We start from the raw sequence: 15655 nt of genomic DNA, 5'->3' as shown, positions 1-15655 counted from the left end.
TCAGAAGAGGCTGCTTATCAGGATAGAAATCTTTCATCACAGGATAAAGATGATCACTCAGAACAAGTTTGTGCTCATTTGCAAAAACTCTTCCCTCTAAGGGGACAAGTGGATCCAAAAACACCTCCCACAGCATACCAGGTCAGGAGTTCAGGTTCTGTCTTTAATCAGACACCCATCTGTCTCTGCAAGAATGTAAGATCAGCCAATACACTGATCTAGTTCATGAGGAGACCAGATTTCTTGCACTAAACAGTGGTACAGGACTATTGTTTACACTTGTTCACTCCTTTGTATCCTTGCTCACTGACTGAGATGTCCTCAGCGACTTCACAGCTCACCACCACCGAGCTGCAGGCCTCGATCTTTGACTCGGAGGTGGGATTGTCAACATGATCATGGCCAGCCTACAGCGAAAGCCAAGCGATCTCTCACTCTCCCGATCAAGCCCCTGAAAGCTCTGGCAGCTCGGGCTCCTGACAACTCTGGCGAGAATAGAGAGGGACCCCGCCATAAAAGAGAGCGCAGCGATCAAGCTGCTGCCCCCACTGAGGACAGCCCTGTGTGTGACAGCCAAACACTTTCCCTGATTAATCAAGCCTAGCAGCGGGGCTTTATGTGCCATTAAGAGCCCTGCTAAATGACTGCACTTCATTCATTAAAGTGGAGCATCCTCTGCGGGTAGAGCGGCCCTGTTTGCCAGACAGACAGACTGACAGACAGACAAGTGAAAGCTGGGAGAGAGATGGTGGTGGGGCAGCGATGAGGGTGGTGGGGGCACTGAGGCAAGATAAACAACGACAAATATAGACCCATTACAATGCTGAATAATTCATCTTATACGCAGAGCTTCAGGAAAACAACGGAAGGGGAAAAAAAAAAAAAAAAACAAGAGCCCAAACAACCATGGGGACTATGGAACCTTTATACAGTGAAGAGCATCTTCAAAACAGGGTTATTTATGCACACACCTTGTCTGGGAAAAGGTACAACACCAGGATCATAGCCAAATCACTTTATATGGAAAATCGGGTTCTGATAGACTAATCCTTGATGCATTTTCATTAGGTAGAAGTATAGTTTTAATGAATCCGTGCAGGGGAGTTGAACAGCTAAGGTTTGAGCGAATTAATTGTTTGAAAGTGCTGTTTGTTGCATAAAGTGAATGCTTTGTTCGAGCTATTCCTCTGCACATACACAGGGACGGTGAAAGTCACACAGTTGAAAGAAGGCAGACAGAAAAATCCAGAAAAGAGGGAGTTTATGGAATGCGGAGGCACACAGTGATGGTATTGAGCAAAGGACAAAGATAGGTAATTTACCAGTCAACAGAGAGATAAAGATGTAGAGATAGAGAGAAAGATAAAGAGATAAAGATTAGCAGCAACAAGAGATCCAGGGGGCAGACAGAAAAAGAGAGAGAGACCAATGGGAGAGAAGGAGAGGGAGAGCGAAAGAAAGAAAGCCAGAGAGAGAGAGAGAGAGAGAGTAAATGATTAATGAAAGGAGCTGCGAGGGGAGGTCAGCATGGAGCAGGAGAGGAGTGATGCTGCAGCCTGTGAGCAAAACTGAAAAGGACAACGTTATGAACAGCCTTGCTGCTGTCACACACCGACTGCAACACTGGATTTGCAAAAGTGGAACTGAATGTGCGACTGACTGCAAACAGCTTGAAAAGGGGGACTGAATAGAAGTCAGTGAATGAAACTCCTCTCTCCTTTTGATTTCTAAAGACAGATTGATCACTAGGCTTTTGAGAGGCTTTGTAGTGTTATTTACCCAAAAGATTGTCAGGATTGCATAACACAGTTACGGCAAGTGCCTCAAATAACGAAGTTTATGTCATCACAGCAGCCACGTCTCCGAAAAAATTCTGTTCCTGTACAACTGAGCTGCCTTCTCAATTATGTTTGGAGAAAAACACCCTGTCCTGCAGATTATGTTTGTTGGTGATCACAAATATGCTTCAAATCAACACGTCTTTGAAATTTATTTTACTGCTTTACTGTCGCTCCTTCTCATCCACCCAATGGATGGAACTAAACTTGTCACCCCGGTAACCCAGAAAATAGAGGAGAAGCTTCAAACAAAACGGTCTCATTTTAACTGGAACCATATTTTCCTAAACCTAACCAAAAAGAAACTGAAATCTGAGAATACGAACCCACACAGGACACGAACCCCAGTTTCAGGGCGACAGTTCTGTTACAGGCTTACGTCCCAAACCTGCAAACCCAAACTTTGTGGCTCTCTCAAACTGAAAGTTGTTCCTCCTTCGTCACAGTCTCACCTTTTATGTTTCTCTCAAAACACAGATGATAATGCAATTTAGCTGCACAGAAGCGCACATTTTTGCGGCATTACACAGAAGGACACGATCAAAACTGAGATGCTTTACTACTTGACAAAACTGTACGAAGACTTTTCACGAGACTCTTTAACTTCTTGCATCGTCTCACTCAAACACATGCCTTAAATGAATCCCCAACTGGCTGTGTGCTGTGGCTCTATTGCCGCCTGCTCACTGATGCATTTCTAATTGGCATTTTTGCTGATGGTCACAAGTTAAATCTATATTCTCCATTACCCTTCCACAGCATCCCCCGGGATCTCTCTAATGGCTCCAGCTAAAGACAGAGCACTTGGATAGAGATATTGGTATGAAGTATATTCTCCGTGCGGACGTCAGTTGCGAGGTTTGCTGTGTAGCCGAGCGTTGGGAGGAGCAGGGAAAAGTTCACTACAGCTTTGAAGATTAACAAAACACGTGTCATAATCCTGCATGGAAACAGCCGGAGGAGAGACACGAGTAGTCAAATAAACTGTGTTTTATCTGCTCGTGTTCCCCGTTTTGTCTCCGCTGAGATGGTCTCACATGCTGCTTTGCTGAGCAAATGTTTGTCGTAGCCTTTATCCCTCTCACTTCCACAACACATAGTAAAGCCCTCAGTGGAGCTTTGGCTGGGTGACAGGCCTGAATGCTCCAGCACTGGCTTGGCAAAGAGCGGTGCAGGCTAAGAATGGTTTACTGGCTTACTTCAGAATTGTGTGAGAGGCTGACCAGCATCACAAATAAAAAAATCACTTTGACATCACACAGGTGGCTGTTAGGGCCGACGCTTGAGCTGTTGGAGAGACGAGGTGTGATGTTCCGACTGCACTCTTTCTGCAATTAGCTCTCTTGAAACATTAAAATGAAATGTTTCTCATTGTTCACATATAAAGGCGCAAAATTGCACGTGACTGTAAACAACAAAGTAACTTCAAGTTTCCTCCAGCGAAGAGAAGAATTTACCCTGAGGTGAAATGTCATGCGTAAAAGTATAAGTCCAAAGAATGAAGCTCATATCCTGACAGAGAGGAAGAATCCTGCATTCTTTGGCTCACCTCGCCGTGGACCTTGTGTTTACCTTTCATTAACTAGAGATCCCACAATCCTCTCCTCCCTCTCCCCACCCTTGGGACAGTCCAATACAAGGTGAAAATAAATGCCGTAAAAGACTCACTTGAAAGACAAACACTGGAATAACAGAGATAATAATGTTTGAGTTAGAACTTGTTTAATGGATGCCCAGGAACAACAATGTTAAGTTTAATGTATTTATATTAACATCTTGGGTTGGATTCAGTTTCTTGGCCACTCATTATTTAGAATATTTGTCTTGTAATGAAAAATGCAGAACAGATTTATTAAAATAGCTCCAAAACGCCCTTAAGTATTCCATTTACAATGATGTTATACGAGAGGAAACCTTCCCCAGTTTACGATCTGTCAACAAAGGCAACATTCTGCCAACGGACAAACCGATCACTGAGCCACAGCGCGCTGCAACTATTAGTATTGTCAGCTCATGCAACAACCCAGAGCTACAGGACACAGACTGATAGCAGCCATCTTATCAAGATCGTGTGACCACAAGCCCAACTGTAGCTTCAACAAACCTCCACCCTGAGCTCTGAAGGCAGACCCACTGCGTCTTCAAAAGACTACACCCAAAACTGGCACATGAAAAAAAGTAAAACACAAGTCTAACAGAACAGAAAGTAAGTGTTTTATAATGCCAAAGCTACATTCTTTAATTGAGTTAAACAAATCGAGCATCATTAAGGTCAGTTTAGTAAATGAAGTTTACAGAGTTTAAATGAAAATTAGACTCATACACACAGTACAAACTGATACTATCATTTGATTTAGCTAACGACCAAGGAAGTGCATGAATAGAAATAGAAATTTTAGAGTTAGTTCTCATACACTGACTGTCAGGATGGAGCCTGTGAACACTTTGCCTTCCACAGTACTTTATTCAGCAGGTATGAACTTGACTGTTATGAATGGCCATATAAACTTATCATCAGTCGTATGAATGAAACTGTTACAGTAGAACTATGAATTCAAGGCAGTTATCGGCGTAATTTCACTACCTTTACTTGGTCGTTATGAGGGAGAACCATCCATGCTGTATCTTGCCTATTTCAGATGAATCGTGGCTCTGCAGAGCTTCCATTACTTTCACTTGCAGATTTTTTTCTATTAGCCTTTACATCGAGGAAACAAAATCAGCATTTTGAAAATGTTTTACATGCATCTCACCATAAAATGCTGGCAGAAGAGATATTGTTCTATAATTGTAGGGTTGGGATTGTCTGGAATTTCGTACTCTGCGACTTAGAAATTGGGGGAAAATATGTGCTTAGCGCCATGACTTTGTGTTTATTTTTCATACAAAGAGGGGTGTAGTGTCAGATAATGCAGAAATGTGCTGTCATTTCAAAACTGAATTACTCTAATGCATAGAGAAACAAGTAGTATCTCTGGAAAGGGTGAGTTCTGCTGTTTATTTTGATATACGTCATATAACGATAGTGACTCATTCCCCCATATCCAATGATTGCATAGACATCAACATATCTAGATATTAACATTTCTATGCAATTACAGTCTGTGAGTAATCCAAACAAGAGAGGTGGATGCACAGCTGTATGTCAATTGTAACTATGATTACATCTGATGTAAATCTAAAATGATTTTTTTTCTCTCACATGCACTTCATTGGACTGACAAGCAGCTAGCGCTGTTGGAAAATACAAGCTGTACAGTTTTATGTGATATGCACGACACCTCATCGCAATAAATACTTCAAAAGCAATTCAACCGAACAGAAGGGGTGTGAAGTTGGACGTAAAACGTGTCCATCAAGCTCTCAGGGTTAAACATTAAACACCTAAAGCAGAAAATGATGTTCAGCTACACGTGGAACGATCACTTCTAGGAAAGCAGCTATTTAGTATTGGAAACTGTGACAAAAGGGGGGATTACTGGCATGACTTCCCTACATGTATTTATGAATCTGCTTTGGATGAAAGCTATGTTAGGGCGGTTCCTCACAATTGTTCCAATTATTTATTCATCAGTCAACTTTACGCGAGACGATGACATGTCAGAAACCTGAAAGCAAAAATATTCAGCAGAGAAAAGCAGAAAATCGTCACAATTTAAAAGCTCGAAGGTAGTAATGTTTTTAGCATTTTACAGCAGAGTATATGCCTTGAAATTCATCGCTTTTTAAAATATGAGTTCAGTGTTGGTGTCGAGCAGAGGATGCCGACTGACTGCTGGTGATTCTGGCAGGAAATACTCCCCACCTTGTATGTTGAATACAGCAAATTAGAACAGCCGCAATTACGACTCGAACTGACAATACATTAAAAAGGAAGCATCCCCCCCTCCTCCTCGTCTCATGCCAGCACAATCAGACAAAGTGAAACAGTTCTTGTTCTGTCAGCAGTGCAGAGAGTCTACTGTCTCACAGAGCAGACAACAATGCCCAGGGCTGAGATAACAGGAAATGCCAGCTTATCAGAGACAGGGAGAAACAGAGAGAGATGGTGAGAGAGCGTGATAGGCAAACTCACTGTTTACCAACAGTCGGACTGAGCAAGAATCCAGCTGTGTCCTTCATACGAACATGTGTAATTTAGACATATAGGTTTCAGCCGGTGGGAAAGCGCCGTAATTTGTTTGCAGAACATGTAAAGTGGATAGATCAAATAAAAGCGCAGGCAAATCCATCACTTTCTTAATTTGAGTTCCATTTCATTGCCTTTGATTTGTTTAGATTGAGTCACCTCTCGTGGGGAGTTTGTTTAATTTCACAGCTGAAAGAACACCAATGATTTTTAGGAGTATTTCCCTTGTTCAACTTTCTCTACAAGCTATTACAGTAAATCTTGAATGCAATACAGCCATAAAGCCCAGAATATTAAACTGCTGTTTACAGAGAGAACTTTGATGGCAACACTTAGTGATCATACAAGGTTAATTACTGTATTCTTTTAAAGTTTGTTTTTTTTCACAGAGTTTCTTGGGAAAAGGGGAGTAAAATGGATTACGAGTGTACATGTGGCACTGAGCCGCTGCAAATGTAACCACAAAATCCTCAACTCCACGTTCTGTACGTGTTCTGAGGAAATGTCTGGAGGGCGGCATCCAAATTATATCACTGACCGTAGACTTAAGAATTCAAAACACTTTTCAACATCGCAAAATTCCTTTTAACAAAACTAGGGTTGTAACTGTCAAAACGGTTCTTTTTATTTGATCAATTGTGATTTTTTTATTGACTAGCTGCTATAAACTCTTATAAAATACTGAAAAATACACGCTCACAATTTCCCGGAGCCCAGGGTGATGTCTCTAAAGTTCTCGTTTTGTCCAACCAACAGCGCAAAAGCAAAAAATATACTGAATTTACAATGATATGTTATAATGGGGGGAAAAAAAGTGGCTAGAACCAGCATTTTTCTTGTTTCGGTCTCTCACAGCTTCAGCTATCGGGCTAATTAAGCCTGTGTTAACTTCATTAGTTGGTTGGAAAAACAGTGTCTGGTTGTTTCTTTTCATGTTTCCGGGGACATGTATTAAAATGAGAACCCTGTAGTAAAAAAAAAAAAAAAAAAAGGGACTTAAATACACGCTTGGTGCTAAAAGACACGGCAAAAATAAAAAAAATGCATTGCTTAGATTTAGCTGGTCCTGACAATATGAATACGTTAAGGGAATAAATGTAACATCACACTGTTCAGGGAGCAGGTTTAGGAAATAGTAAATTGTGCAACGATTTCAGACATTCAATCATTGCTGTGCACAATTTCCTTATTCTGTTTTACTTAATGATCCTATTTCTTTCTCTCCTACTTTTTTTTTTTTACTCACACTGACATTCATTTTTACGCTCACACACAAACCACAGCGGTGTTGAGGTATTTTCTAGCTGCCATTCCTTTTGCTCGTACAGCAGTGGGTTATGCAGGACCTGGAATGTGAGCGTCCAAGTGGCACATCGGCATTGTTCAGCTCGCACAATGCAACATTCCACAATCAACAGCAACTTTTACCAAAAAAAAAAAACAGAGTGAGGAGGAGACGACTGAGAGGACTGCACTGCTCTAATCTTATAGGATTAGAATTCCTTTCTACGGGGCTCTAATAGGCCTCTATTCTTTTGAACAACAAAGCTTCAAGATGAGATCGAGAAAAAAAAAAAAAAAAACGATACAGATGAAGGCAATCTGAAGCAATTTGGGAAAGAATGTGATGTTATTAAGGCCTGCACGGAGGCTCTGGAGGAAGTATAAATAAATGACTAACCATTCAGAGAAATATTTCCTTGTGCGAGAAGTAAAAATTTATGCAGCGAGATGCCTGCGAATGATTAACATCATTTAATAACAAAACACAGTAAGAAAAGATGAAAAGCATCGCACTAGTTATACATGTTCCCAGTTAAGTTTACATCTGGCACCGGAGCAACCCCGACGCGTCCTGCTGCTGTCCTGTCACACACCTCGTGTCACTCATTTATCCTTCCTGCTCGTCTCCGGGTTGAAAAATGGGATTAAGTAGAGCTGAAAAAGTCAAGAAGTCCATGTCAGCAATTTGAATACTAAGAATGAGGATACAGTGCCTTGGTTTCAGAGGAGAGAAAGTGTCATTGTGGACTTTACAGGGATCAGTGGGCAGACAGCCTGTCATCTCAGGATGGCAGACTTACAGAAAATTAAAGTGAACAACTCTGTGGCTTGACTTCACAAAACAGACAAGGGAGACAAGTGCAAGACAAAGAGGAACTGAGGAGAGGAGGGGGGGGGAGCTATGTACAGAGAAGACAAAGTAAAATAATGTGTGTGGGTGCAGGAGAGAGAGAGAGAGTGTCTGAAGCAGTTCCTAAGCCTGGCCGTCACGCATGCTTAACCTTGCGCTAGCGCCTGTGCGATGCAGCTTGCATATCAATGATGGAGGAATATCAGCAGAGAGGCCTCCAACCAACCTCCACTCTGCTCAGGCAGGCAGGGGGGGCACAGCAGCATCCGCAGTTACGCTACGGCACTTACAATAGCGATGCAAGTTACACGGGTGAAGCACAAGAGCAGTTGTAAAATGTAAAAGCAGCACTGATAAAAACTGATGTGTGGGGGAAAAAAAAAAAGGGCAAATATAAATTGCCAGATGTATGATGTGAATAAAAGAGGATGCTCTTTGTTTCCGACAAACACAAATGTTTGTCAAATCAGACACCTGACGTACGTATAAAAGCACTCTTCAGCCCGAGCCTGCGATTGTTGTTTCCACCGACAGCGTTTACTTCTAGCTGGAAGCTCTCAGGTTACAGGAAGCGCTTTGAGGGAGAGCATCCCTAACTGTGCTGTGGTTTGGAGCAAAGCGGTGCATGTTTAGTGTCACCAGGGGCAACAAAAGGAAGAAAAAAAAAAAAACGTCCTGACAAAACCGCAAGATCTACCACTAACAACGTGAACAAAGCCTGACAGCATGGATCGTAGTTTCCAGTCATGGTCAACAAAGCGTGCTATGAAATGCACCCCGTCTCTGCGAGGTTCGGAATCCTTCACTCCCCCAGATGTCAATATCTTAATCCCAGAGACAAACCTGATACAGTGTAACTATTCCAGAAGAGAAGAGAAGAGAAGAGAAGAGAAGAGAAGAGAAGAGAAGAGAAGAGAAGAGAAGAGAAGAGAAGAGAAGAGAANGAGAAGAGAAGAGAAGAGAAGAGAAGAGAAGAGAAGAGAAGAGAAGAGAAGAGAAGAGAAGAGAAGAGAAGAGAAGGAAAAAGATAGGATGTGATGGCGTGTTTCTAATTAAAACAGCAGCATTCAGGGACACCCATGGGGTCCTAAGGGACCAGCACCAGGTGATAAACTCACTCATCCGTACCCTCCGTCTTTTGAGGGGAGTGATAAAAGACTTTCAGGATGCTGTGCCCTCTCCCCCTCTCTCCTCCTCCTCTCCCACATGCTATCTGATGCCGACGGAGACCTTTTGTCACGTCGATCCTTCCCAAGGACCCCGAGGCGTCCTGTGAGGGCGTCTTCCACAGGGTCCTGTCTGTTGATTGACACGTCACCCCTTCTTCTGCCTGCGTCGATCAAAGGCCGCCTCCCCCCCACCACCACCACCACCTCCGCCTCATACAGCTCAATAAGAGGCCGCTGCTTTGATAGCAGTTCTGTGGCAAGTTACATCTCTGGCAGTGGGGATAAGAGACAGACTAGGAGGGATGCCAGCAGATAAAAGAGGACTTTTAACAGCCTCTATGTGTTCAGCAGGTTAAAAAGTGTTTTCTATCAGAGCCTTGTCAAACTGTCATCATCAGTTTCGTTTGAAGACAGCTCTGTATATCCGGAAAGAAAAGAAAACACACGAGAGCTCAATTTCTTCTCTGGTTTTCTTGTAATCCCAGATTGATGCTAATCTAAAACACCACGAGGATTACATTCACTGGCACCAGTTTTATATTCTCTCGCTGGCCGTCAGTGTTGGTGAAAGACAACAATAGAGAGCGGTGACAGTTCTCTGTGTTCCCACAGTTGTTCACAAGCATCCCATGAGAGCCGGAGAGGCTATTAGCTGTGTAATGATCACTGGATGTTGTAGTTCACATTCACACAGGCGGCGTGACAGACAGATGGAGGTTGATTTTGAGGGATGAAACATATGGGGAAAGTGCTGTGAGCAGACAGCTCAGATGGGATTACAGATTTACACATGCAGTGTGCTCTCAATTGACCCAAAGCGGCAAAGTGTGGATACGCACACACAGAATCACACACTTTTATGCTGTTCTTTGTCAACTTAAACAGGGAGGAGCAGCTTAAGCCGAGGCCCTCCACGTGGCTCCTCTGTATGGTGCGCGCTGGACTCAAGCCAACAGAACCAGGTGTGGCCACTTACCAGTGTAAGTGATCCACGGAGAGAGTGAGATGTATGCAGAGTGCAGAGGTCCGACAGGCAGCCATTATGGAGCATTAGAGCACGAGGTCCTGCAGGACACCTGACCCCGTCTGACCTGCACGAAACAAAACTCCTACTTGACCTTCTGATCTTTCTCTCATTCAGGCTCGTTTAAGCTCTCGAACTTTCAATTTCGTCGAAAGTTCAGTGCTCGTTTTGCGTACGCAGACTCTCGTTCCACCTGCCAAGTTGACCAGCAACATATGTTTATCCTCTGGCTACGTTCTTTTGTTCATGCTATAACAAATGGTTTCCCTCTTTGCGCTAATGAGAGCACCGCCGTCATTTCTCAAGGACGACGAAATGCAGTAAACAAACAACGAAAAAATCTCATCAATTACATTCATCAGGTGGCAGCTGGCAAGGACAAAATCTGATTCCCTGCACAGTTGTTGCAACGCATTGTGAGCAACACAGTGCATGTGTGCGTGAGATACTGCTCTATTTTTATTGTAGTTCCCCTGTAATGCGACTCACTGTCAGAGCCAGAGTGGCAGCCTGAATTGCCTCTGTCGGATAAACACTCCCAGCATGCACTGCTTTGCCTCAGTCTGCGCAATGCTGCATTGGCAGCCTCCTGGCAGGATTCTGAGGTGTCTCGGTTCAGAAGTAGCTGCGTGTGTGTGTGTGTGTGTGTGTCGTGTACGTATGTGTGTAGAATGATGATCCTAACAGGACTAGAAATGCTTAAGTCTGCAGCAGACTGATGGTTGGCACCTGACTTTTTTTTTTTTTTTCTTGCAGCTGTGAGTTTGCAGTTTGTGTTTATTAAAATGATGTGTAAAAAATAAATAAATAAAAATAAAGTTAGCTGCTGTGTGTCTGTAAAAATAGAGAGAAGTGAAATGACTTGCAAGTATGTGTGCGTGTATGTGCATTTTAGGGAGAGTTTGTTCCATGATTCAGTACACGCACAGAAAAAGGGGGGAAAGGAATGCGCACTATGTGCTGCAATGCAACTCAGTCAGGACCACAATCCCAGAACTATGTGGAATGTGTCCTCTAACTGCCAGTGACTGAAACATACACTCGTTGAACAACTGCAGTACACAGTCAGTGGTCGTGTACTGTCACTCCGAATCAAAATCAAGCGCGGACCATAACACAGGTAGAGTCAGGCAGAGAGAGAGTAGAGACGAGGACAGCAGCGTCGTCTCAGAGCCAGAGGGAGCGTACATTATAGCTGGATAGGTTTAAAGACCGCTTCTCTAACATGCCGACACACACGTACAAAGACTATAAATGTGACAAAGATGTATCCAAAAATGAGTGCATCGGGATTTTATTTAAAAACACGAGGTGGCTATGAAATATTAAAGACACGTTCTTGACTTTTACTCGGTATAATCCGGCGCCAGCAGTTTGGGACTGCGACCATACAGTCCTGGTCTATGAATGGCTGGATCAGGGACATTGTTTCTGCACAGACATGTTTCCATTGACTTTTTTTTCAAATGTAATCTTTTGGAGCTTTGAGCACCAGAAACAAGATTCCATTCATCTGTACTGAACTAGTGTGCCCCTGCAGTATTTGTAGAAGCAGATATCTCCCAGATGTGGCACATCCAGCTGGAACTATCCACAAGGAGCTATGCCATTCAGGGGTAAGGGAGGATAATTTTAGTATTTTAGCAAAACATCCGACTCACCTACTTCTCTTTATCGGCATATTCTCCTGAAATGTTCAGATTTAATAAAGGAAATCAGTGATGGTTAACGGCTTCTGTCACATATTCAGGTTCTAATACTTTGTGCAGTCTGAGTTTGTTTACCTTGTAATCTACTGGGGGGAAAAAAAGAAAAGGACTTGGAGAAAATTCAGGTGTTCCTTAATATAAACTCTCCGCAAGAGGCAACACTCAGCATAGTATTTATAACTGTCTCGCAGATGAATTAGACTGTTGAGAGAATGTTAAGTTGTCATACATTAGAATTACTAGTGTGACATTTAGGCTAATGGTGAAGTAAAACATTTTATGGATTATATTTTTACAGTGTGGACACATACTTTAAGGATCCACACAGTTTTCTTAGGAAAGAAAAAAAAATCTGAATGTCCTTTATTAAGTTTGGCATCTTTAGCAGAGTCAGAATACTCAAAATGTACAGTTTTGGTTTCTCTAGAGCAAGCAGTATTTGTATCTTATTACATTTTATCCCCAAGTACAAAATCTGCAAAACCACCAGAAAAACATTCACAAATCTGTGGTGTATCACATACCAGTGGAGGCAATATATATATATATATATGTATGTATATTCCCAAAATACATCTGCAGCAAGGACACACCACACAAATCAGATGCTTATCTCTCTCACACACACACACACACACACAAGAAGCAGTGAACAGAACTGCATAGAGGTCAGTTGCATTTAGAGCTCCTCTACATCTACATGGGCGAGACGCCAGAGCCCCGAGTCTGCGGGGGTCCATTCTGAGGTCAATACTACAACACTGTAAACTAATGATCCAGCAAATTCCCTCAGTCCTGCTCTCTCCCCTCCTCCTTCTTTTCCCTCAATCTGTTGTTGCCCTCTGTCTCTCCCACTCTCTGATCCCCCGCTGCGCTGCAGAAATGAGAAACAACTGAAGACTCGGCAGCGCTGAGGCCTGCTCGGCTTCTCTGATACACACCACTGATAAACAAGTCTGCTTGTTAAGAGACGAATGAAACTTTGGCTTGCTTGATTTTTTTTTTTTTTTCGCCTTTCACTGCCTTTTCATCTGATGTTTTTCTTGTCGCCCGTCCCTCTCCTCTGTCGCGGCCTTGGCAGTAACGCCCAATGGAACTTGCATTAGAATGTAAACACAGATAACGAAATGATCTGCGACAACACGGAAATCAAACAGTGAGAGGGACAAATAGGAAGTTTAGTGGGCAGGAAGAATCTCGCAGGGTCTCACTCATATGGACATTTGTATACATGTCAAGTTAAGGAAAGAATAATCTGAAATATCATTACAAGATGCTGTAGATACAATAAACAAACACACTCATAATTACAGGCTTGTCTCTTTGCTATTTCATGCTGATGTTATTATGACAGATCATGCTCCTCTAATCCGGGATCAAAGCTATAGGTCAGACAGCAACTTATGCACTTCTAGATGTAAACACATCCATAGTGCGAGCTCTATCTCGATAAACTGCAGAACACACACAGATGCATGTGATCACACACACAGAGTATCTTCCAGGGCTGGAGGAGGCTTTCCATCTCTGCCCGCGTTAGTATGCAACGAGGCAGCGATGGAGCTTCACTCCTCAGTCCTTTTCATATCGATTCAGAATAAAGAATGGGACTCGAGGGATGCAGATGAACTCTCAATCACACTGTTGACAAACATGAGTGAACTGGATTCAAAAGACACAATAAATGCGCGCCTGGTAGCGGGGAGCTGGAGTGGGATGATTAATCTTGTCTTTTATGGACATCTTCACAGGACAAATCACCTTAAACTGCTCTCACAGGTGGCACGAGCTGAAAAACACAAGCTGGACGTGAGGGCTCTCTCTCTCTGTTTATCTTTGTGTGGTTATGTCACGCTATTAGGCACTTCATCTGTGTGGATTCTCAGTCATCTAGGTTATGGTGACTCCTCAAGCTTCAATAAAAAGCAACTGGATTTCTCTCGTTTTCTTTTTTTTTCCTCTCCCTCTTTGAATCTCTAATCGGTTTTGCAGAGGTCCCGGCCGCAGAGACAAAAGATCGTAAATGTTTTTGTCTGTTCACAGCGATGACATATCATCAATAAACACATGCTCCTCCTTCCCTGTGTGTGTGCTGATCTATGAACTCCGTTAACTGACCCCAAGCGCCCCCCACCACCCCCAAAAAAAAGTACTGAGCAGTCGAGCCTGGTTGAAGGTCACTTTTACAGAATCTCTTATTCTCTGTGCATTTGAACATGGATTTAGTGGTAGTTTTATATCTTTATCTGAGGAATCACATCAGAAAAGGTGCAGTGCTGTGGACTGATATTGCAGAAATTGCATATATTGCTATATGGGCTGCATTTTTTAAATATAACTTTAAGTAACAACCTGGATTATAGTTGTCAAAATTGTCTGAATTACTTCCATAGGTGGGTTAAACTCATGTCTGAGGCTATGAATCCTTTTTTTTTTTTTTTTTTTATAGTTGTCAAAATTGTCTGAATTACTTCCATAGGTGGGTTAAACTCATGTCTGAGGCTATGAATCCTTTTTTTTTTTTTTTTAGTAAACAACAGAAAACAGCACAGCCATGACAAGCATTTCCTTTTTTTTTGAGCTGCTGATCTTTCCTGGCTGATATGTAAAGCACACAAATTGCTGGACATCTTCAATATGGCCAAAGCAGCAGCCGGATCGACTGAATCTTGTGTCGCCAAAATGTGGAGATGACAAGTCTGCTGTCACAACACAAACACACACACACACAGACACACACAGAAATCTCCCGTAGCGATGCCGGGACTCGACATTCAACCACATCCATAGTCTCTTTCTTTTTTTTTTTTTTTTTTTTTTTTGGAAAAGCGACACCTCCAAACACAGCAGCAGTGAAATGCGTGGACTTTCCTGCCGACATGGTGAACGTCTGATCGGCGTGTTTACAAAACTGCACAACACTTATAAGCACACACACACACACACACACACACAAAACCCCCTCCAGTAAAAACACTCCAAAATTACAGTGTTTAAAATGACCCATTCAAATAGACACCATGCAGAGAAAAAATGCCAAGACATGACAAGACGAGGATGGATTCAGAATTTAAAAAAAAAAAGCAAATGAAGCAGCGATCTCAACACGTGAAGCACAAACCGCGCGTTTAATTCTCATCTCCTAACGAGAACCGAACACCCGCTGATAAAAACGTCTATCTTTCCTCAAATAAATGAAGCAGTCAACTTTCCGAGCCGTGCAGAGCTGAGCGGAGAGCCCCACGCCGCTCACTGTTTCGCCTTGTGCCCTCCCCTACCGCAGCTCAGTGTGTGACTGCCCCCGGCCGCTCGTGAACTTCCCTCACAGCCGCGGTTTCCTCCCCCATAAATAAAACTTACTTTTCTCTGGCTTGGCTGTCGGACGGCACGTTGCTACTCTTGCCTTTGGCGTACATGCTTGCAGAGAGCTCCGATTGTCACGCACCTGTCAACCCATCACAACCTCCCTGGGCACAGCCCCGTCACCATGGTGACACAAGCAGCGTCGTCTCCCATTGGATGCCCCGCTGTTCGGGACCGCCCGCTCACCATGGCAACCGCCAGTGAGTGACAGCAGCTCGGCCACGCCTCCTCGGCATGTAAACTCCACCCACTCCTCTCTCTCTCTCTCTGTGTCTCTGCTCCACGCTGT

The 15655-nt window shown here is 43.1% G+C and overlaps 1 protein-coding gene across 1 annotated transcript in view; it reads right to left on the bottom strand.

The window, feature by feature from the left end:
• Positions 1-15429, bottom strand: part of ssbp2a (single stranded DNA binding protein 2a) — a 55359-nt gene extending 39930 nt beyond the window's left edge. The window contains exon 1 of the mRNA XM_008281446.1: positions 15364-15429. Coding sequence (XP_008279668.1) covers positions 15364-15419 — 56 coding nt within the window. The 5' untranslated portion in view covers positions 15420-15429. The remainder of the gene's footprint in view (positions 1-15363) is intronic.
• Between the last annotated feature and the right edge of the window lie 226 nt (positions 15430-15655).

This window comes from Stegastes partitus, unplaced genomic scaffold, assembly GCF_000690725.1.
Source record: "Stegastes partitus isolate 25-593 unplaced genomic scaffold, Stegastes_partitus-1.0.2 Scaffold234, whole genome shotgun sequence".
Classification (NCBI taxonomy): Eukaryota; Metazoa; Chordata; class Actinopteri; family Pomacentridae; genus Stegastes; species Stegastes partitus.
Note: the sequence above shows the minus strand (reverse complement) of the source record. Positions and strands in the feature narration are given on the sequence as shown.